A 22759-nucleotide genomic window follows, 5' to 3' on the forward strand; every position below is an offset into this window, starting at 1 on the left:
ACTTACTGTGGCTTCATTAAGAAACCCAGATGAAGACAAGCTCCCTGTAGCTTCTACCATGCAGCAGCTGGGCTGCATCAGCAGGCCTTCTCCATCATAAGAAACAATAGTGGGAACTGTTTTCCTGGGGCAGCAAAGACTATATAACTGTGCTGGTTGTAAGCAGAACAGTAGTGGATATTAATCTTTTAATTGGATATTACCTGAAAATGACAGCTTCAATTTTTACCTTGCAGATACCTCAGTTACGTCAGTAGTGTACGTGGCTCGGAAGTCTCTCAGTTCTTTAGTTCTTACATCTGAACTTTGACCTTCCTGCTTGTCTTGGTTTTCTGAGACATCTAAAACTGCGAGTTTCTCCAAAATGATGCAACTCAGGGCTGTTGGAAATTGTCATGAGGATGTGATCATAGTATGCATACTGACAAATTCCTTTAAAAATAACATTAAGAAATGGTTTGCTAGATGCTGGCTTTCACCCTTTATTATTGGCACATGCATTTTATACATTATATATGAATGCATGCATATAGACTAATAAAATATATATCTATGTTTACAGACATTTGCATTATTTCAGTGTTATTTTTTCCTTTGCATACGTTATTACAATTTTCATGATTTCAAAATCCTTACCACAAACAGGGCTGTTCATGGAGTTCCCCTCCCTGACCCCCAAAGTGTAATGTGTAAAATTAAAGTTTACATTGTTACGTAAGGGTGCTATAGTTTAACTTGCAGTGGCAAGCAGGGTGGCAGTTGAGCTGAGAGTACCTATCATCTGTACTAGATTTTTTTGAAAGTATTAAGAACAGATTTGGGTATGTGTAGTAGAAAGCACAGGCACGATCCTCTCTGCTACTGTTGATTTAGTTTCTACAATGTCCTGAAGGCCTTTCCTAACACAAACTTCCACCTAAAAAAAAAAATTGGAAATAAAGCTTTTAATAAAGACATACTTCTTCCTGACTCTTGATTTCGAACATTACTCTGTTATGTTGCTCTTTATAGTAAAAATGTACTGGGCTTTTAGAACAAAAATGACCTCTGATATGTTTAACAGATAGATGCTTCGTGTCTGGTACAGATCAACTTCTACATATCCTTCCTGCTATATCAGGGTAAGTGAGAAGAGTAAAATGGCGTCAGAATTAATTACTATAGGACATAAAACAAAACTACACAAATAACTAGAACTGCTGTTGCCAGACCATCCCGGACATGAGAGTCCATGTGAACTGCAAATTGAATGAACAGCGATTATAAAATACAAATTGTACTGAAAGCTCTTGGTGTAGTGCATGGGCTGCAATCCAATTGCCATAGCTCTGCATGGTCATGACTTGAGATGTGTGACTTTCTCAACTGATTTCTTTTAGACCTGCTATTTTCCACAACTGCTTCTCGGTGGCTGTTTTCAAGCAAAAGAGGAAAATTTGAAGAAATTCCACCTCCTGGTTTGTGAGGTCTGTATCACTGGGAATGTCCACCTGAAAATGATCCAGACTATACTTTTCTACAAACAGCTACCGCTAATATACAGTCAACTGCAACATGTAATTTATTGTGTATAGTTTTTCATAGGCAGTGGGATGGAAGGGAAATTGTTATGACTGAAGAATCATTTTGAAGTATTTCTGAGGAGCATCTTATTCCGACCAGCACCTACTAGTCCCTTATTCCCTCACTCCACATTCTTCCCATACAGCTCCATCAGCACAGGGAGTGCAGAGCTGCTCTTTCCACAGGACCCATTAGCACAAGACATCACCACGAGCAAACACATTAATTTATTTCCCAGTCTGCAACAACAGTTTCTTCCAGGAGGGAGGGGGACTGTGAGTTGTTGTGTTCTGCAATATATCACTAGTCTTGCCTTTCTAATTTCAAACAATCAATTTCTGTATTTTTCCATAACTTGCACGATGAAATGAGCATGCTGCTAATGTGTTCTTTGGCCAGCAGGGAGCTGCACAGAAATTCCATCAACTGTTGATTTCTACATTCATTTGGGTAGACACTTCTTATTTGAGCTGTTTGCTGTGGATTTATTGTATTACCAAAATAAACTGCCACTCTTTTCTGCCTATGGGAAGCAGAGGTCTTTGGAAGAAAGTAAAGAGGATCCTAACAAAGAAATACCAGATTTTACAGGCTGGGACTACGGAGGTGAGAAAGACCAGATTAAAGAAAAATGCTGAGGGGTGAGTGGTGACTTAGATCCTCTCCCTAACATTCACCCAAGCATGGTAACAACCCCTGTAGTGACCTCTGCAACTCCAGACAGCTCAGGATCCGACTGCTGGTGCTAAGCTGATGAAGCAACATGTCTGTGGCCAGGCATATTTCAACTTATTTCCCCTTGGACACCACCCTGGAGGGAGGTAAGTTAAATCCAATCACTGAATGGACATGAGGTAGGTCTGAACTTCAAGCAGGTGAAGTGGGGGGAACACTTGTTTTTGTTTACTTGTTTTGACAGGAACCAGAGTAGGCCTTCTATGTTTTTTCACAATATTGTTTCATACCTTTTCTCTTCCCGTGGTAATTGAGACTTTTTATCTCTCTTTACCTAAATATCCTCTTCCAAAGAGTCCTGGCATCACACTGTCTTACAGAGTACTGCCTCATCCCATGCATTTCAATGCCTCCTTTTTAATGAATAGGGAAATGTATGTTTTCTTTATTTGATCTACAAAGCCAATAGTAATAATAATAATTTGCATGCTTTCATCTTTTTTTAGGTTTCAGAGAGATAATGTATTGGGTTTGCATGGCAAGGTTTTGGTAGCAGGGGGGGCTACAGAGGTGGCTTCTGTGAGAAGCTGCTAGAAGCTTCCCCTGTGTCTGACAGAGCCAATGCCAGATGGCTCCTGTCCTTATCTCAACCCACAAGCCTTTCCTTAGTTTTTCCCTTCCCTGCCTGGCTCAGGAGGGCAGTGACAGAGCAGCTTCGGTGGGCACCAGGTGTCCAGCCAGGGTCAGCCCACTACAGCTAAACACACAAAGTCATCTTGTAAAGCCCCTGATTACATGCAGGCAGCAGTGCTCTAAGAAACTGAAAAATATCTCACCATTATCCAGGTCAGTGTTTCTTTACACAGTTCATTCAGAAAATTAACATAAACCAATTAATGTATCTGGTTTTGCAAGGCTATGTGGATCAACTGCTATGGGAAACCTGGCCTCCTGGGTTACACAAAGTATGATGACATTATTTACGGGGGATTTTAATGTGTTCAACTGGAATTGATGTGATGTTTTCAAAGTAAGTCATTTTTTCAAATTTCAGTACCTTAACTCATTTTGGTGTTGCCTATGTTATTTTCAATAAGCAGGCAAGTAACTGGTAAACAGTTTATTACCTATCATTTAGATGTCAAATCAAGCATATTCTATCAACATTCCAGGAACTATGTAGTTCCTTTAAGAACATATAACAGAAATTTTTAAGCATCAATTACCAGCTGCCACATAGTAAATTTTTGAGTGTTTAGTGGCACAGAGCAAGGTTCCTCCTTGATGTATCTTCATTGATTGCATTGGAGTTCTATTAGGAATTTATCTGGTGTATGCTACATCTTATATTTTGTAAGTAAGTAGAGGACATCTCAGAGACACTTAAAAAGACAAAAATTAAAAAGGTAAAATGAAACAAAAATACACTGTACACTAATTTGTGAAATACTTAAGGTAGTGATTATTCAGCTATACCTGACTTGCCCCCACTGTTTTTCTAAAAAGGGCCCTGGTAAGAACACCAAGAAGTTTTAACTAAAAATGATGCCCCCAATTTGACCCATGTTCAAAAGACATGTAGCACTGTGTCAGAAATAACTATCAAAGATAATTTGTCTTCTGAAAAGCCTGTTCGATGAGAGACATTAGTAGAACTTAGAGCACAAATTTATATTTATTGAAAAACAAACAAAACACAAAAAACCCCACAAATAAACGAAACACCACCCCCTTTTACAGACTTGCTCTAAATGAACACATCTGCACCCACAAATTATGTTACCATCTCTATGCTAGCACTTGCCAAATAAACATCTTTGTCAACTCCCTCCATAATCATGTTGGATTATTTGGTAAAAGGTAAGGGACACCACAGTTAAAGAGAAGAATTGCAATCATATTACTATGACTCTTATTTCTTAAATGAGTTTGTAAGCTAAACCAGGTGGGAAAATCTTCTATTCTGCTTCACGATGTCTCCCTGCCCAGTTACAATTTGGAGATCTCTGAGGCGGGTTTCTGGTTTCAGCAGCCAGAAACACTCCTGGAGACCCCAGACTAACAGTGAGGGAAGCACCAGAGTAAACTAACTGCAGATTAAATTAGATCTGTAAATAATTCAATACACAAAAACCAGTACCCTGTTTTTTCTCCTGTGTTTCCATAGGTCTAATGTAGGTGTGTTCCTGATCTTCTGTGCAATGTGGCTTCCCTAAATAATTTCAAATCAGATGTGTGCTTGATTTTAGCATAACAACGATAACAAAAACAATACATAGAAATGCAAGGAATGTCATTGGAGGGTAAACAAAATTTATTCTGAACTTCAGCATAAACAACCCTAACCAGTTTATGAATGAGCAAAGTTAATTAAGTCTTATGACACATACTAAAGTATTTAAATTCAAGTACTTAGTGTAAGTAGTTAATGAAAAGCTTCCCGGGGAAGTAATTACTGAGTGTTAACACTCTTAAAGCCAAATCAAGTCCAGCCTTTCTCTGTTGTCCACCGTAACTTATGCTGTCCCTCAAATCTATCATCTCCAACTGGTTCAAGTTATTAATTATAAGAGCATAAAATGAAACCATCAAAATCTTTAAAAGAAACCTCATGCCTTGCCAGTGTTTTTCTTCCAACTTTCTCACTCCCATCATGCTGAAGAAGCAGTGCCAATGAAGCTGCTTGCTCAGCTGGTTCAGTGACTTCTCATCTGGCTGACTGCTGGTGGCTCCTGAAGGTGCAGGGTGAAGCTGGAGGGCTGAATCTGAAAGAAAGGGGCAGATCATGCTGTTACAGAGATGTACGCCTCCATTTTTTTCTAGCATCTCCCTGAAGTATGGTAGCAGAACATTTTTCAAGGCAATGCTGCATTTAAAGTATCAGCTGCCATCAAATGTTGGCTTTCCGCTTATGCTAGTAACAATAGCTCAGCTGTGTGTAGCCTCTTAAGGCATATTCAAAGAGCTATTGTTTTTTTTCTCAGTTTTATGATTACGTTGGCTTTGTTTTTGTTGTAGGAAATTGCCTGGATTTTGCCAAAGCAATTTTAAATGTAAAGATAATCATATATGGAATTAACTTGGTCATAACAGCTGGATATAAAACAAACTCACAGAGAGATTTCAGAACAAGGAGACAACGGTGAGTGGGATGGTTTGTGGAGCAGTCCATATATAATTTTAACACTCCACATGATCAACACCGCGCTAAAGGATCTTTAATGACAACGTTTTTTTAAAGACTTAAAGATTGACAAGATAGTAGTGATGTAAGGTCACTGCTGTATCAGGACCCAGATCATTCTACTACAGCCCAGTGCTTATGTCCCTAAACCAGGTGTGAGGCAGAGTGCCAATTATATCTAAAATATGGGTGGCTGCTGTGGAAAGCTCTTCCTGCACAAAGATTTTGGATAAAGTGCTCTGTGTGCTCCCAGTGCAGTGCTGTCAAAAAAGAATGATTCAGACAGAATGTCTCCAAAGTAGCAAAGACCTTGCTTCTGTCAAAATAAACCAAAAATTGGTAAAGCTCTGTTAAAATACCGTATCCAATTCCAGTACATTCACTTCTGAAATTATCAGAGTTCTAAGGATAGTATAGATGTGTCAGGAGAGCTGGAAATTGTCCTATTTGACGCATCTCATGAAGCAAGTCAGGCCACAAACAGATGTGTGGGCTGCAGGCAGGTCGCTGCCTTGTCTGTGTAGAGCCTGGGACATCAACAGTGCTTTAGAAAGAGTAAAGGAGTCATTATGATACCGAAGGGTAGTTAAACATAACATCTTGCTGAAAAGTAGGGTACTACTTTTTATCAACTTGCAACAAGTTGTCCCTTTGCCATGGGAGATCAGCAAAATCTCACAAAAGACTGGACTAAAAAAGCTAACGTTCACAATGAGAGGAAAAAGTAGTACATGGTGTATTCAAGAAGAGCTGTCATAATTATAGGGAAGTGCAAAAATGCATCACAGAATGTGAAACTTTTATTTAACCTTCCTTGGAAATAAAGGTTCCTCATCCAGACTGAAAGCTTGCAGTTTGTTTGTCCTGAATTTGACAGTCTTTCCTAGGCAATGAAAACGTTCTGGGAAGCGACACAGACAGCTGGATATTATCTTCAAAGTTGATGTTTCCTGTCAGATCTGCAAACAGAAGAATTCAGCTGTAACAGACCTCCTGGTAGGTAGGTAGCTTTAGTAAAAGCCTCTTGTTGAATACGGATGGGTAAATCAGGAGTCACACTGTCAAAAGCTACTGCCAGAGGGTCAGGTGCTTTCCCTGGTGCCTTGCCACATGCTTGAGACCATTTGAACACTGCTCTTCTGTCCCACCTCTGGCAGGCCAAGCTCCAAAACAAGCTGCTAGAGCTTTGTGAAGATCTACCCCGCTGCTCTGTGTAGCTACCCGGAAGAAATGCTAGACATTTCCCTTCTAAGAATCACCACACTGATAGGAACAGAATGCCCTGCTGCTAGCCTGTTATTTTGAAATCACCTTTCACTTCAGCTAAATTAATGCAGAAGCCAATAAGTTTTTTCATTTTTGGCATACAAGACAGGCAAGAGAGGTTAGAGAAAGGAAAATGAGTTAAAAAAAAGTTATATTTGTTCTTCTGCAAAACTAAACCCCAAAAAAATTTCTGTCAGTATCCTTTTAACGAGGTGTGGATGCTTATCTAGCCTATGCAGTTAGGGCACGCTTTGTCCTCTCAAATTGCTTTCATACTGCTAAACATGCCCCCCACCTCTTGCTGCAAACTTCTGGGGGTTATTTGGGATTCTTTCTTGCTCCTTGACCTTGAAATATTTTGTTTCCAGATTCCCTTGGGACACATTTTGACATCGTCTTCCTGGGATGGTAGAAGGTATTTCTGGTGGCCTGGTACTGAATAGCTGCCTCGGTCCTACAGGAGTTAACTCTTTCCTATCAGGCAGGTCGTGTTCTGGTTTGGAGTAAAGACACGCATTGAATCTTATACTTTATACAAAATGTACATCTTACCACAGGCACTTGATGCAAATGGGACTTCTGTATGCAACCAACCCATTAACGGCTTTTGAGACGAGACCCAAGGAGCATAAAATTATTCTGGGATGATAAAGGGCTTGTGAGTGACTAACCCTGGTCCTGCCTTTGCAGATACTGCGAGCGCAGCTGGGAAGTGGGGAATTGTGGCTAGCAGATGCTGTGATTTGATTACTTTTATCACAGACTTGCCGGACGACCCAAAGCAAGAGTTACTTTGTATGATTCAGTTTGCTCATCCATAAAAGTGCTTGTAATATGTAATTGCAAGAACATGAGAAAAGCGATGTTATTTTTGAATGCTTTGAGTTTCTTCAATACAGGGTGTTACGGGCATATAAACACTAAGGCTTGTGGCACAAGTGCTGACCACACACTAAGAAATCTCAGATGCTTTCCCCCACACACACACTTTCTGTTTCATCTCACATCACACCTAAAGCAATGTCTTCCAGTCTTTTAAAGCTTTAGCACTATTTATAAAACACTTCTCAGAAAAATCTAAACACCCACCTCTCCATGTACAAATAACTTACTGATTTATAGCAGCTGAAGGCTCTAAGCTTCTAGCTAATGATGGCTCGGTGCTTCTCCGTGCTAAGGTAAGTCCTCGTGTAGGGCCTCGACAGCTATTGTTCAAACCTGAACAACACGTGCATTTCTCAAAGATAATTTGTGGCGTCCTGGTGTTTTATCTTTGCTCCTAGTCCACTGAACAGCTGTCCTGAACCACTAGCAAATGCTAGTTGGCTGCATCTAAGAGAAGAGGTCCATTTTAAGAAGGTCTTCCAGGGAATAAATGGTAAAATGTCTGCTTTATTTAATCTTTTTCCTGCTTGAGTACTGTTACTGTCTGTGAGTCTGACGACATTGCACAGAATGGTCATCCCTCTATAGAATCCTGTTCATTTTCTTCCCTGAGAGATTTATAATATAGCATTATAACTCCTTAGCTTGTATTTATATCTGCTCCTGATTTCTTTAATTATTTTTTCAGAATTGAAGGGCATATGTTGAAGTTTTAAACCTAATGGCACAGAGATCTTTAAACGGTCCCATTCAGTGTTAAAACCACACCGAAGTTTCAAGCTGATACAGCTTTTTCAACAAACCATTACAAAACAGGCAGGGGCAATTATTCCTTTATTTCTATTTCAGATTTTTTAAAAATTCTATTATAATTCACAGGACTGTATTTTGTTCCCAAACAACCTGATGAAAAAGAAACTTTTGAAACATTATAATGGAGCATTATGATCAAAAAAAATTACACATAGACAAACATTTTATGTGAGGGATAAAAATGTGATGGGCATGCAGGAGAAAATATTTGCATTGGCTTCAACAAAAAGGTCAGCCATGATAGCATAACACATTTTTCATTATCATGAAAGTAGACCAGGTTTCCACCTAAAAATGCCTTGAATACTATCTACAACACAGCAGCAAAAAGACACAATATAACATCATTTTAAATGCCATTTATTTGAGTAATGACATTTCATTTCTTCTCAGTTTTATTGAAATGTTTTAGAATGTTTAATGGAAAATAAATAGGAAAGATGTTAGAAATTAGGCTTTTGGTGTTCTTTATGCCAGTAACATATGTCACCCTACTCACATGCAGAACCGACTAATTGGCACTAATAAAGCCTGGCAGCTGTTTTTTGAGCGCCAACAGTTTTGCATGGATAACTGTCCATGCCTGCTGTTGAAAAGCAAGTTAGGAATGGGGAGGAGGAGGAGTTCCCAGCCTCTGATAATGATGTTTTCCTCCTTGAGGTCAGCTGCACTGTTCACAAAGAAAACTAACTTGATCACCATCTCTGACTGTAGTGGAGTATGATTTGGTTATTCTTTCCTAAAATGTCAGTATGGCTTTTGTAGTTGTACTGCAGGTTGTCGGCAGTGATGATGCCGCTAGTATCCACTGCCAACAGGACTGCTATGACAACACAGGAACGTTGATGGGCTTTGTGTGTGTGACATGCTACCCTTACTAAAGGAAGTTACTCGGAATTTTTGCCACTACTTTTAGCCAGACTGCAATTTAACTTTCAAGCTCCCTGGCATGTAGGGTTTAACTAGAGCTGGTGAAATTTCAGCATTTTATTATTTTTTTTTCAAAGTTATAAGGAACTTACTTGTTCAGAATTTTTCTTTAAAAACACTACCCTTAAAGAAACCCTTCCCGTTAAAAGGGTGAGGTCATTTCAATACTACCCTTCAAAATAATCTGATTCTGTGATAAATTTGGAAAGGGTGAAGAAACTCTTCTACATTGTCTTTCAGACTGTCGAGACCTGCCTCGGTGACAAATGTTCTCCATGGTGCAGGGGGACTGAGAGCAGGACTGTCAATTTTTAAGCATTCATCAGAGACACTCACTTCCCTCTTCTGAGCTTTTTACCTTGAAGTAAAAGCGCCATCACCACCTCAGATGAAGCACCATTTCTCCCCTGACCAAGCGTCCATCCCCACCAGATGAGGGCTGGGAACCAGCTCCGTGCCAGCACCAGCTGATGGAAGGCTGAACTGTACTGTAAAGCTGTGGCCTGCATATGGGAAGTTTGTGCGTGGAACATAGTTTTAGTATTTCCCTTGGGGCTTAATTTACTCAACATCTTTAATAAACCGAAGACAAGTACAGTCTTGGACAGTACAGGTTGGACAGTAACAGTTTTCTGACTACAGGCAGGCCAGTGAGTCCAGTCCTTTCCCGACAACTTGGAAACCACACAGTGTTCGGAACTGCAAGGGTACAAAACATACCTGTGTTATCTATATGTACCGCTATACCCTCTGGGTGCGCTTGGCGTACCTGTCGAGTATACCGGCTTCTTTGAGGGCTTTTCAAGCCCTCAGAAACACGCACGCACGCCCCGATGCGGTCTTCAGAGGGGAGTTCGCGGGCGGCGGCGCTGGGCAGGGCGGGGAAGGTGGTTACGCGGGACGGGGCTGCGGAGGAGGCCGGTCCCGCCCCCGCTGTGGCGGCTTCCCTCGCTGACAGGGCCGAGGCTCTCCCTGCCTCTCGCCACCCCGTTTCACCAGCTCCTCTGAGCCGCGAAGGCCAACCCTTTCCCGGCCGGCGGTTAGGAAGAGGACGCTGCCGTCTCCTCCCCAGCGACCCGGCAGATTAACGCGAGGGACGGGACCGCCCGCCGGCGGCAGCTAAAGGGACACGGCCCCTGAGGCGCGCTGGGGCGGGGCGGGGCGGCCGCTCCCGCCACCGGCCGCGGGACCCGCCCTTGCAACCGCCGCGCTGAGGAAACCGGTGGCTGCTGCCCCGCCCCCCCCTCCCCGCGGCGCGCGGCGGCCCCGCCCCCCCGTGCGCGCAGGTGCGAGCAGCGCGGCCCCCGCCCCCCGCCAGGCAGAGCGAGAGGCGGCTCCGTGCGGGGCGGGCTGCGGGGCGCCGCCGCCGGCCGCTGATGTCACTGCTGCCCTCGGCGCTGCGGCGGGAGCTGCCGGGGTCGCCGCCGTCGTCCCTGGCCGCTGCGGCCGCCCCTCCGCGCCCGGCGGTGGGCGGGTAGGCGGCGGGAGCCCCGGGGGGCATGCGGCTGCCGCCCCTCCGCCCTGCGCCCGCCGGTGCCCGCGGGGCTGCGCCGTCCGCCGCGGCGGCCGGGCATGGTGGCGACTGATGCGGACGGTGCGTGCGTGAGTCACCGCGCCCCGCAGCCGGCCGGCCGGGCGGGCCGGCCTTTGTCTGCGCTGGGAGCATGTGGGTGAACCCCGAGGAGGTGCTGCTGGCCAACGCGCTGTGGGTGACGGAGCGGGCCAACCCCTACTTCATCCTCCAGAGGAGGAAGGGGCACGGCGGCGATGGCGGCGGCGGGGGCCTGGCGGGTAAGGGCGGCGGCGGCCAGGGTCCCGGGAGGGAGGGGCGGGGCCGCCTACCGCGCCGTCTGCCTCCCGCAGCGGCTCCCCCGGGGCGGCCGGGCCGGATCGCGGCCCTCGGGCGGCGGCACCGCGTCGTGAGGCGAGAGGCTGCCTGCGGAGGGGGGGGGGCTGCCCGCTCCTCGGCCCCTTCCCGGGCAGCGGGGGGCCCGCACCGTGCCGGGGGCCCGTCCCTGCGGCGGCCGGGGGTGGCCGGGGGCTGGCAAGGCGCCATGAGGCGGCGGGGCCGGGGGCGCCGGTGCGGGCAGCGCGCTGCGGCTCCCTGAGGGTCTGCGGGCGATCGCCGGTGTGCGCCGCCTCCCTGTGTCGGGGTGTGACTTGCCCGGGTTCCCGGGGGTGCGTGTGGTGCCTTTTGGAGCCTCCAACACGTGTTCTTTAAAATAACAGCCGGTTGTAATGCACAAACGCCTGCTCTGAGGGCAGATTTACTTCAGCTTCTCCCTATTCCTCGGGATGTCCTTGCCGGGCGTGTTCCCTGAACGCTTTGTTTTCGGCTGCTGGCAACCGGAGACGCTTTTGTAGATGCTTGGGTCGTGTGCATCTTGGTCTCTGCAATACTGGGCATATACGGTTGTCGAGACTTCATCATTTTTAGGCAACGTATGTGCGGTTCTGTGAAATCAGAGATGCAGAACCCGATGCTGTTAGCACCGGTCCCTCTTGAATCGGCAGAAATAGTCCCACGGGTTCTCTGAAAAGCTGTGGTTTCTTCCTTACCGGCTTGCATTGCAGCTAGTTGTTCGGGCTAATCAAAATAAACATACAGCGTTCATCTATGTTTGGTTCAAGGTCCTGTGCGTATTTACCAGGAGATTAAGTGTTTCTTCAGCTTTTGAATGCTCTGTGGACCTGTAAACAATTTATAATCTAAACTAACGCACCACTGTTAAGTGTGTTTTCATGTGGGCTCTTGAGATCTTCAGTTTTCTTCATTGCTGTAGTTGATAAACCACCTCATTCTTGTGTGGAAAGTGGCCAGCAGCCACTCCACATTGGCTATAGATTTTTGATTTTTATTTTTAAATCTTTTGAATTACTGACAGTGTTGTCAGACCCATAAAAAGCATGTCTTGCCTCAAAAGTTCACCCCTGCTGTATTTACTGAGAAATTCTTTGCAGACTCTCCTTTCATGGATTACGCCCAGGCCTCTTGAGAGTTTATTCCTCTCTCTTGCTGTAGGTGGCCAGACAAGGCATTCTTTACCTGACTATGTTATCTTTGAATTGGAGATCATTTGAGATGCCCAGTCAATTTTCCAAACATTGCTCAGTTATTGGGGAAACTTTCTGAGAATTTGGGAGTTTCTCTTCAACCTGTTTCACAGTGTATGTATGTATAAGCCTTCTTGGAGTTGTATGTATAATAGGCCACTGTACAGATGGAAAGGTCACTTTTGAAGATTTAATCCTTGAGTGGGAGTAGGATTCATTAATGTGTACTCCTTTTTGGGTGAAGGTCAGAGAAGCTGGCAGTATTTGGTAGGAGTTCAGAATACAGAAATAGTTCTTTGTTTCTGCATTTTCTAGCCACCCCGCATTTAAGTTTTTGTGCACGGTATCCATTATTTCAGTATGTGAATGCAGTCTGTATAGTGAATGTGATTTACAATGCAAAAGTTCTCTGTGCATTTTGATTTTGAAAACTGCTTTCCATATGGCGCTTATTAGTGTCTGTGCTTTGCCTGGAATTGCAGCTGCTATAGCATTGAGGTAGGAACAAGAAACTATGCAATTTCTAGGGGGTTTGCTTGTTTGGGGAAGGGTTGGAAAAAAGATTCAGCTTTTTGCAGTATGTTGCCAGAACCAGAACCAAACAAACACCAATTACTAGAGTGCAGAAAGTTATTAGTGCTGGCAACATTTAAAGGGCTGTATGGGAACTTATCAGACCTTGCCATTTTAGCACATGGGGTTTTGACACAGTGGTCAACAAAAGGTGTGAGAGGAAGAAAGAAAGGGATGTAGAGTGTCCAGGCTGCTCCCAGCTTGGTAGGCACAGTAATAAGTGGAACTTATGATTATTGGTTTTTAATGGAAATACTGGAATTTTAGACCCATTGTTCTAACAGCTGTAGTCTACTCATTGAGGGCCAAGGCAGGTGAAGGAAGCCAATGGATTCTTCTTGGTAGGTGAGATTGGTTAAAAGCAAGGTATTGTGGAACCTAGCTGATCCTGAGGGTTCAGAATAAACACACTCGCTGAAACAGTCAACAGGGTTCATAATTTGCAATAATGATAGCATTTAGGATGATCCTGAGGAAGTTCCTGTAGATGATAACGATAGAGCTGTCATGACAGAGGTGGAGGTTGTCTGGTTGAAAGTGAAAAAACTACAAAAAGAACCTTTTGTGGTTTTTTGGTTTGGGTTTGTTGTGTTTTTTTTTCCCTTACTTGCCCTTTCTGTAGTGACGTAATGCTGAAATTTGCTTAGATATAATCTAAAAAATTATCCACCCATGATTGTGGTACAAAATTTGGCCTGTTTGCTCTGTAGGAAACCAGATTGTGTCCTTGAAGTTGATTATAAATATTGTATGCAAGATTTTTTCACTGTGGTGGCAGTGGTCTGAATTCATATATGCAAGAGAGGATGTAAATACAGCTGTCACTTTTTTTTGTTGTGATCTAATTTCTGCTGACTTTTACTCCCTCATTATTGACTTGAAGTAATTTTGTCTTAAATTGTAGACTGACATTTGACTTTCAAATTGATGAGACTATGGGCTTGATGGGAGATGGCTTCACTATGTAACTTAAGCAGTGGTTGGACAATGAGAAGTATTGATTCTCTGGTGTTGCCCTTAAATCTAGGTCAGCAAACTGATTGGGCTCCAGTGTAATGCCCTTCTCTCCATCTGCGAACATGTGAAACTTTGAAGAACTCTAGCTGAGGCTGCACTGTAATGTTGGTTGTATTGGCATGGCTGAAGTAAGAGAGGGAGTGCTTTCCCGTGGGTGAATGGGAATGAGGGAAGGCTGGGGACGAACCTCTTCAGGCAGCACTGTGGTTGGGTGCTGTGACACTGAAAATGTGGCTGAAGGCTGATGATCCGCCCTCAAAGTGGCTGCCAGGGTCTCTGTGCTACCTGTCCTCCATCACTTCCTTATTACCATGCTGTGGATGGAGGTTACCATCAGCAAAGCAAAAGCCAGAAGACTGGATCTTTTTTGGTCTTTTGTCATGTTTCAGTCTGAAAACAAGTTTAAAAGCCTTGGGAGCGAGTGAAAGTAATTCTCAGTGGCTTTATGTTGAAGCAGAAGGGCAGTACTCATGTTACCTCTTCTCCTGGATCCACCCCAAGCGCAGCAACACTTTGCAGGAAAAGGAGTATCGGTCACTTTGGGGGAAGGGGTGAAAAATCAGCCCTTTCTGCACCAATACTCTCCTCTTGGCCTTGATTTATGAACTGTTGAAGAGAAGACCCTCTTATTTAAATACTTATTTGGACATGGGACATGTTTTCCCACTTATTTTAATATTGGATTGTAACAAGTTAGAAGAAGAATAATGATCTTCTTGTTATGTGTTAGGACAGTGCCTAATTAGTGAGTCGCTAGGAGTCACCTCTGCTAACAAGGTTTTTGATTAATAGTTTATTTAAGTGATACAGCTCTTCTACTGAGCAAAGTGGATCCATTTTTATACTGAATTGAGGCCTGGACTCTTTTAAGTGATTGTGTCTGTGTCAGTACCAGTCGCATCAATGTGACTTTCCTTTGTAAGCATGCCTTAATTGAAGGGTTGTTTGGTTTTTGTTTTCCTTTTTAACAAAAGAAAAATAGGAAGGACTTGTAGACTGGAATTTAAATTGATTTTCTTCGCTGTTCTGCAAACTTGCATTATCTTGCATCACTCTGTGATCTTCCAGGAGAAGACCAAAAAATGTACTTTTCTGCTTTAAAAGTATTTGATGGTTGGTGAACTTTCTCCATAACGAAAACTATTTCATGCCTTGCACATAATGCCATGCCTGTATTTTGCTTCTGCATGACCTTCACTGAGGAGTTTCACCTTCCTTTTATTCACCAATAGGGGGAAAAGTATTTTCTTTCCTCTTGTTTTCTCAAAAGTGCTGGATGTTTTTAACCCTTTCTTTCACACTTCCTCTGCTTCCTGCTTGTCAGCTTCCTTCCCTGGGCAGCCTGGTAGTTTGGCCTGTAGGAAATGCTCCCTTCTCCTGGGGGATCCAGCATGTTACACATCAGCCTGCATCAGCTGAAGCAGAGGCATTTGGAGCGGATATGAACCCAGATCTCTCCCATCGTTTGGGTACTGTACCCTGTGTGACTGTGTTCCTTTCATGGGTGTAAGGATCCTGAGCGTGTCATAAAGTTTATAAATAACTGAAGAGAGTCATGTTCTTTCTGTTAATAAGTGTATATGCATTCTGATGCAACAGACACTTTTAAAAAATCTCAAACTGCTTTCTGCTATGCTGTGGTGATGCTTGCCAAACTATTTTATTTGGAAACAATATTGCAAGGAATTAGTGCCACTGGTAGTTGACGGTAGAGCAATGTATTCACTGAGAGCTTGCAGGAAGAGAGGTTGGGGGTGTGTTATGATTAGCTTGTGGCTGCTGTGGTTCTTTTGGGCGTGGAGATGAAATTATAAGTAATTTTGTTTGAAGTGTTATTGTAAGATCTCTCTGAATGCCAAAGCAAATAAATTGTTCTTAGCTTGCAAGAACTTTTTTAGGAGTGAATTATTTTGCAGATAGGGTATTTATGCTTACAGCTGGGACAGCGCATGTGTGAAAGATTCAATATGAGTTTCTAAGTCTGTGAGATGTTGCCAAAGATGATTTAAATGCTTGAGCAGAAGAGAGCAGATGGAAATTTGCTGACTTCTGGTGATAAAAGACATTGATGAAGTACTATCTTACTCCCCAGATATTTTTGCAGAAGGGGTTGTCATGTAATTTCCATGCTGGAAAGGCAGAAAGGAGAGGTTCTGAGCTCAGCTGGCTGATGCAAGCCTTCAATGTCAAATCTGATAGAACACTGCCACAGTATTAAAAATTATGTCTCGGAACACTTTTCTGCAGCCTTGCTGGACAACACAATTAGTAGCCCTAATTTGGAGATAAGATTCTATCTTACTCGCAACCTCTTGATTCAGAGAGGTTGCTTGAAAGCCTTTTATACTTAAAATTTAGAAAAGCTTTTGGCCAGTATGTCGTCTGCCTGGTGAAGGGATGGTACCCGCTTTAACAAACTTGTCGCTTTCTGTCCTTGTTGACTCAAGAAGTTAGGTTTTTGCACATCAAACTTGGTCCACTTGAGTAGAAAGTATGTGCTTTCTGACACTTGAAATAGAGCATTTACCAAAATGCATGCACTTAGCAGAACTCACGTGAGTGGTCAGCCTGTCCATCAGCTTTCCATGTTCATTGTGGGCTTGTGGGGTGGAAGCCAGTCCCTTCCGCTCCGCTCTGTCATTAGGTGTTAGACCATATCTGCTCTGGTGCTGCTGAGCTTCTAGTTAGGCTCTGCTGTGGGGGTGTTTGCTTCTTCACGCCAGCAGATTTCCACTTCAAGAGGACAGGCAGATGTCTAGGGTTGAACTGCTGTTTGATTCTCCAGATTGACTCACCAGTCTTTCTGTTGAAGTCCCAGATGCTTTCATAGCGCTAAATTGGAAGGTGTCTCACTTCCTGCTTAATGCTTCTCTTGATCTCCGGTTCTTACAGGCAACGCACTGTTTGCACAGATACAGTGCCTGAGATGGTGCTTGGGGTAGCTCTGGTTTCTATGCTGTAATGCTTCTTGGTCAAAGATTTTCCTTGATGTTACCTCATCTTTTACACTTTGAGTAGTGGGAACCATAAAGGCTGAGCTGTCATTTACCTTTTTTGCTTTCTGACATAACATTATTGCTTGACACGTGGCATTCAGGGATGGCCTGTTGTTTCTACTGAGATCTCAGTTGGTATGAAACTCTGTTGGAAATGTCGTGCAGGATCACAATATAGTAAGCAATAAATGTCTAAGCCTCTCAGTAATTTTCTGCCATGTACCAGAGTTTGTGTTGCTTATGGGCTTTTTGGTATTACTCTGGTCCCACGCTGAAAGGCATAGAGAAAGTGTCACTTCTTCACATCAGTTTCCATATTTCCATCACTCCACTGTCCAGTAAGCATCCTTGTAAGAATATATCATATTTCACAAAGATTTGGGCCATTGACAGTTTCAGTTAAGAGTTCTGTAGAATTAAAAAAGGTTCTAGGAGATATGCCTGTATATATTCTGAAATGCTTTTGAAAAGTAATTAAAACATATGTATTGTCATATGATTTTTCTTCTGTAAATATTTGGTGTAGACAGAATCCGTTCAGCTTTCTCTGTTCTTCCCTAAGGTTTGTGATCTCTATTTATCCTTCATAATATCACACTGTATTGCTTTTTCCTGTAATAGACAGGAGTTATTGCTGCCACTGACTTTGCGAAGTATGATGATACAAGGTGTATAAAGGACTGTAAGCTCTGATCACTAATCATACTACTGATGTCTGATCAATGTTGATATTTAGTAATCTACGTTTGCATTTTGCCTTTAAATCTGATGCTGAGGTGGGCTTAGGTTCTGGAGGACTTCTTCAAAATCTTTCCATTTGTTTTCTTTTCAAAAGGAAGTTTGTATTTTTTAGGCTTGATTTCTCATTGTTCTTTTTTATTTTTTTTCTCTTTTTTTCTGAAGATTCCAGGTAGGGGTGTATGAATTTCTACTACAGCAGCAGTTTTAGTTTCAGCTTGTAAGTTCTTAATCTGTTCTCGATTATTTTTTTTTTCCTCACAGTCCTGTCTTGTGCTTGCCCCCTGCGTTTTCCAGTATTTTATTAGCCAAAGTTCTTGAGATTTTTCTGTTCGGTGTTCCTTTCCCTGGTAAAGTGCCTCCTCTGATAGCTTATTGAAATCTGTTCTGTCTGCAGGTGTTCAGTTAGAACAGTTAGATTGTGAATGATTTTTTTCTGAAGATATTGGTTCTTTTCAGATTTAGCTTGTATTTGACTATGCTGTGCTCCAGGACTGTTCCTTAGTTCAAGCTGGATTTACTGTGCACACTTCAGTTCTCAAATTGTACCATTGATTTTATTGGTTCAGCTTACAACTGTTTTTCTTAGTTTAGTGGTGGTGGTGGCTGTTGAGTTTTGGTTTATTTGGGTTGGTTTTTTTTCTTCAGTTGCTCATACATACTTGATTTGTTCTTTAATCTTACATAGTTTATCTGAATCTTATGTTGATGCAGATGTAGCTGATTTAAATTCTGCTCTTGGATGAAATCTACTTAATTTGCTTATGCTACTTTGAGAGAATGAGATACTTAAAAAGAATTAGTTTTAAGTGAAATTCAGTGACTTCCCTGCTGTTGTGGTCAATGGTACTTGATCATGCTTTTCTTAAGTATTGCATTTGGTTGTGGTGTTTTGGGGTTTTTTTTTACAAATTTATGAGTAAATATTTGTATCATATTGAACCTTTGTATCATACCATAACCTTTGTTAACTCCATCTGTATTCTTCTCACTGTTTCTCCATCACTTCATGTAGTCTGGTGTGATTGACATGTAGTATAAAATTTATTCAGGCGTGTGAGATTGTTTGAGGTTTTATCCAAATATCAATTTCCTCTGTGTTGTAAGCCTTCACATACCTGTATGTGAAGCATATGTCTAGCATGTACTGTCAGTTCTCATCTTTCTACTCAGCCTTTTACTTCCACTAGGTTTTTGTTTCAGGTTAAGGGTAGTAGGTTTGTTTCTAGGAACTTACTGTTTGGATGTATTATTGTGTGAGTTTCTGTACCTGGACGTTTCGTCATCTGCAAACTGGGCCTCAATGGAAGTAAAGGCAGTTCTGCTGCTGTGTGTGTATATATCTATATGTAGCAACAGATAGATAGATATATAATGCACATTCTGGTTTCCTTTCTATTGAAGAGAAAACCGGTTTTACAAGCTTGAAATATTTTAAGTACTGCTTAGTAGATAACACTGACAAATGTGGCTACATCTTCAAGTGATTAGGGCCCTTCAGCTTAGCAGACATAACAGAAAGTTCTAAAAGCTGGAAGTCTAAACCCAGTCAGATTTAGGTTTGAGTTTTTTACAGGGATGGTGATGAGTTGTTTGAACACCTTGACAAGTACTGTGGTAGACGCTTAATTGCTGATCACTTCTAAATTAAGATATTTGAAAGACAGTCTAATTCAATCACAATTGTTAAACTTGAAGGACGGATGAAAGCTTTATCACTTGTAACCGCTGCATCCTGCAGAAGTCAAGCCATAGATCATCACACTGCCCCTTCCTGAGCTTTTTTTAAAGATTAGTGGTTTGGGTTTTCAGTCTTCTCTTGTTTGTATTCGTCAGCCTGAAGACAGAAAAAGCAAGTACTGGTTTTGCTGCTTTTCTTGCTAAATGTCAGTAGGGTGACAGTACTTCCTCAAAGTCAGTTTCACTGAAGGTCTCTGAAAACTCATGTGCAAAGGAAATGGTGGCTGGGCAAATCAATGCTCTGGAAAGCTGGATCGGTAGAAAGAGAGCAACAAAGGCAGGCACTGGGGAAGATTTAACAAATCTTAGGCCTTAATTTCAGAGGAAGAATTTGTTTTTCTAGATACCATATGACATGTCCTTATAAGCCAATGCTGTATAACCCACATGGGAAGGCAGTTATCAAATAAGTATTTAGATGTTATTTAGCTTTTGTCTGTATGAATGAACACCTATAAACCAAAACTGTATAACCCTTCATGAAGTTCCAAGGGTGGTGCTCACAATGAAGATGTTATTTTCATACTTTTGTGGATACTGTTGCCAGGATTGGAAGTTTAACATTGTAATTATTTTTGAGTGGTGTATAACATTTACCATTCATTTAGGCTCTCCCATGAAATTAAATCAAATAAATTGACCCTAGCCTTTAAAATTATTTGTCCACAGTATTGCCCATGCAGTTCATATTGTTGCTGTAGGTTGGGTTTTGACGTACAATTAATTGGATGACCTCATCCTGTAATAACAAATGAGAGAAGTAATCACATGGACTGCCTTGAGAAAGAATGGAAGAGTAATGATTCATTACAGTTACCAGGAAAAACAATAGTTTGTACTGTACGCTTCAGCTATGTGTTGTTATGAGTTATTGTTTTGATAGTCCAGGAAGTAACGCTTAAACTTCAGGAAGAGTTTATTCTTTGTCCAGGAAATCAATATAAAACTGAATGCTCAGCGTGCAAATATGACTTATGTCGACCCTATTGATTGAGACTTTCTCAGAATCAGCTGACATCTACAGTCCAAATAGGTCCCTTGGATGTTTCAGGTTTGTGACTGGAGGTCATTATTATGTGTCCATCTTTAGTGGAAAGAGAAGGGGCCATCAGCACACTTTAAATGTTGGAAACAGTTTAAGCAGTAAGTGTTTCATTCAGTGTTAGAATGTCACAATGCCTGTTTTGAAAAATTCTTACTAATGACACATGTGACACTGCAAGTTTTCCTGGTTGCGGTGTTGAATTCATACACAAATAGGCTGCTGGCATCTGTGGGACTCTCCAAATGAGAGCTCATGAGCATGACTCTGAGAGTCACAGTCTGACCCGTATTAAATCTTAGCTCTTTTAGAGGGTATATTTCTGTATTTGCTGTACATGCTAAAAAGACGTATGCTGTTTTTTTAGGCACTTTTAAGATAAAAATCTCTTACAACAGGTATCTTGAGAGACTGTCAGGCTGTAGGTTATATTAGCGTGGAACTTGGAGAAGGATGCAGCAGGGCAGGGCTCTGCTCTCAGGAGCCAGGTGAATAACATGTTTGTCATTTGGCAAACTGGAGGAGGGGAAGGTTACCCTGGGTGGCAGTATCAGGGACAACAGTGGCACCAGCTGTGGGGGTGACCTTCCAGCTCTAGGCGAAGCTTTGATGCAAGTTGTGGGTGACACTGAAGAATGGATGTACCACAGGTCAGTGCTGCGTGCTGAAATCACCTAGAGTCTGAGGACTGCATGGTTAAAGCTCAATGGGAAGTGTCACTGATACTATCCCGCTCTTTTTGATAGCGTTTGCTGTGCCACAGCACCATGGCTGCTGGTAATTTTTAAGGTCTGAAGTGTCTATATTTATTATCATTCATAAACAGTAAATAAATTGGCTTTGGTGTTTTAATAAAGTGCGCTAGAGGCAATATATCATACAGCTCTTTACTCTTGAATATGTAATCCAATGTAGTTTGAGAACCCTGTGTATTTTAGCAGGTAAACCACTACAGGCTCATGTACATAATCATAAGATTGCTGTCAAGGGGACTGTAGAAAGGTGATAAAAGACTACTTGATCTTTGTGTGTGTTTTATTTAAATCAAAGCGTGAATTTTTGTGAAAGAGAGTTGCTGTTTTTCAATGAGAAAATCCTTTTCTAATAAAAATATTGTTCACGTTTAAGGTGTCTAAACTTGCTTTTCCTTTAAAAACACCAGTAATTGGTGTTTTTCAAAGAAACTTGCAAATTCTTAGGAAAGATAAAAAAATAATCACTGGTTATATTGTAAAAGAAAGAAATGAAAGAGGGAAAAATATTCCTGCAGCAAAGATCTGTGCCACAGATAACCAAATAGCTGAAAGTATTGTGCCTTATTACAGGTGTTCAAGTCCATGTACCTGAAGTGTGTGTGTTTTCAGTGATGGTAACTTAAAACGTAGTAAGTTGATTCTACTGCAGGTCATCCCTTGATTTCATTACTGTACGTGACAGTTTGTAATTGGTCTGGACTGTAAGCCAACCGAAATGGTGGTCTCCAAAGAGCAGAGAGTGCTGCGGTGCTTCAAAGAGTCTTAACTGGCTGAATCAGTTGGCTTGGTTTTCAAATCAAGATGACCATCCTTCTGGAAAATATCCTTTGGTCAGATACAAATAATTTGACTTAAAGGGAGCCTGTCTTGTGCAGGACGTCAGGCTTCATGTGATCATAATCCCTCCTAGCAAAAACCAGTTTGGAAAATTGACTGCTGGTGTAAGGATACAAGTACAGTACATCATTATTGAAAGCATGAATACAGACTACTCATCTGTACACTTCATGTAGTGGCTATAGGCTCCCCCTCCAGCTTACGGAACGCGAGGCACAGTGGTCAGATAAGTAAAAAGTAGTATGAGTTCTTCCTTCAGCATAAATTGCATCAGGTAACTGAACCCCTTTCCAGTAATACACTCTAATGCACTGTATGTCCTTCCAGAAACATAAGAGCAGTTGCCGAGGCCCCCTAGCCAGTTGTGGCTTTGTATTCCCTGGTTTCAGATGCTACTTTTCACTGCTTTTCCTCTGCTAATACCTGTATTTTACAGGAAAGAAAGAAAACACTGAACAATTTTCTGGACCTTTGCTTTAGAACCCAAGTTTGCAAAAGAGCAGGCTGACTATTCGAAAAGTTGTATCAAAATGAAGGCGTTATCGCTCCCTTTTCCCCTCCTGCCCCCTCATACAGGTATGGTCACTCTAGACATTTGGCACGTGTGTGTGATGGGACTGTTCCTTGATACAAGGTTACTTGTGCTTGGGTGCCTTCAGGATCAGGGTTGTCATCAGTTAGCCTGATGCTA

At 42.3% G+C, this 22759-nt stretch overlaps 1 protein-coding gene across 7 annotated transcripts in view; it reads left to right on the plus strand.

Moving 5' to 3' along the window:
• Positions 1 to 10621: 10621 nt before the first annotated feature.
• Positions 10622 to 22759, plus strand: part of TBC1D9 (TBC1 domain family member 9) — a 55210-nt gene continuing 43072 nt past the window's right edge. For 4 of the 7 annotated variants that reach the window (XM_037397176.1, XM_037397185.1, XM_037397193.1 and 1 more), the window contains exon 1: positions 10625 to 11107. In XM_037397176.1, the coding sequence (XP_037253073.1) occupies positions 10981 to 11107 (127 nt within the window). In that variant the 5' untranslated portion in view covers positions 10625 to 10980. Of the gene's footprint in view, positions 11108 to 22759 lie in introns of all 7 variants that reach the window. The other 3 variants (XM_037397222.1, XM_037397213.1, XM_037397231.1) reach the window with 2 other exon arrangements.

The sequence above is a fragment of the Falco rusticolus genome, chromosome 1, assembly GCF_015220075.1.
Source record: "Falco rusticolus isolate bFalRus1 chromosome 1, bFalRus1.pri, whole genome shotgun sequence".
Lineage (NCBI taxonomy): Eukaryota > Metazoa > Chordata > Aves > Falconiformes > Falconidae > Falco > Falco rusticolus.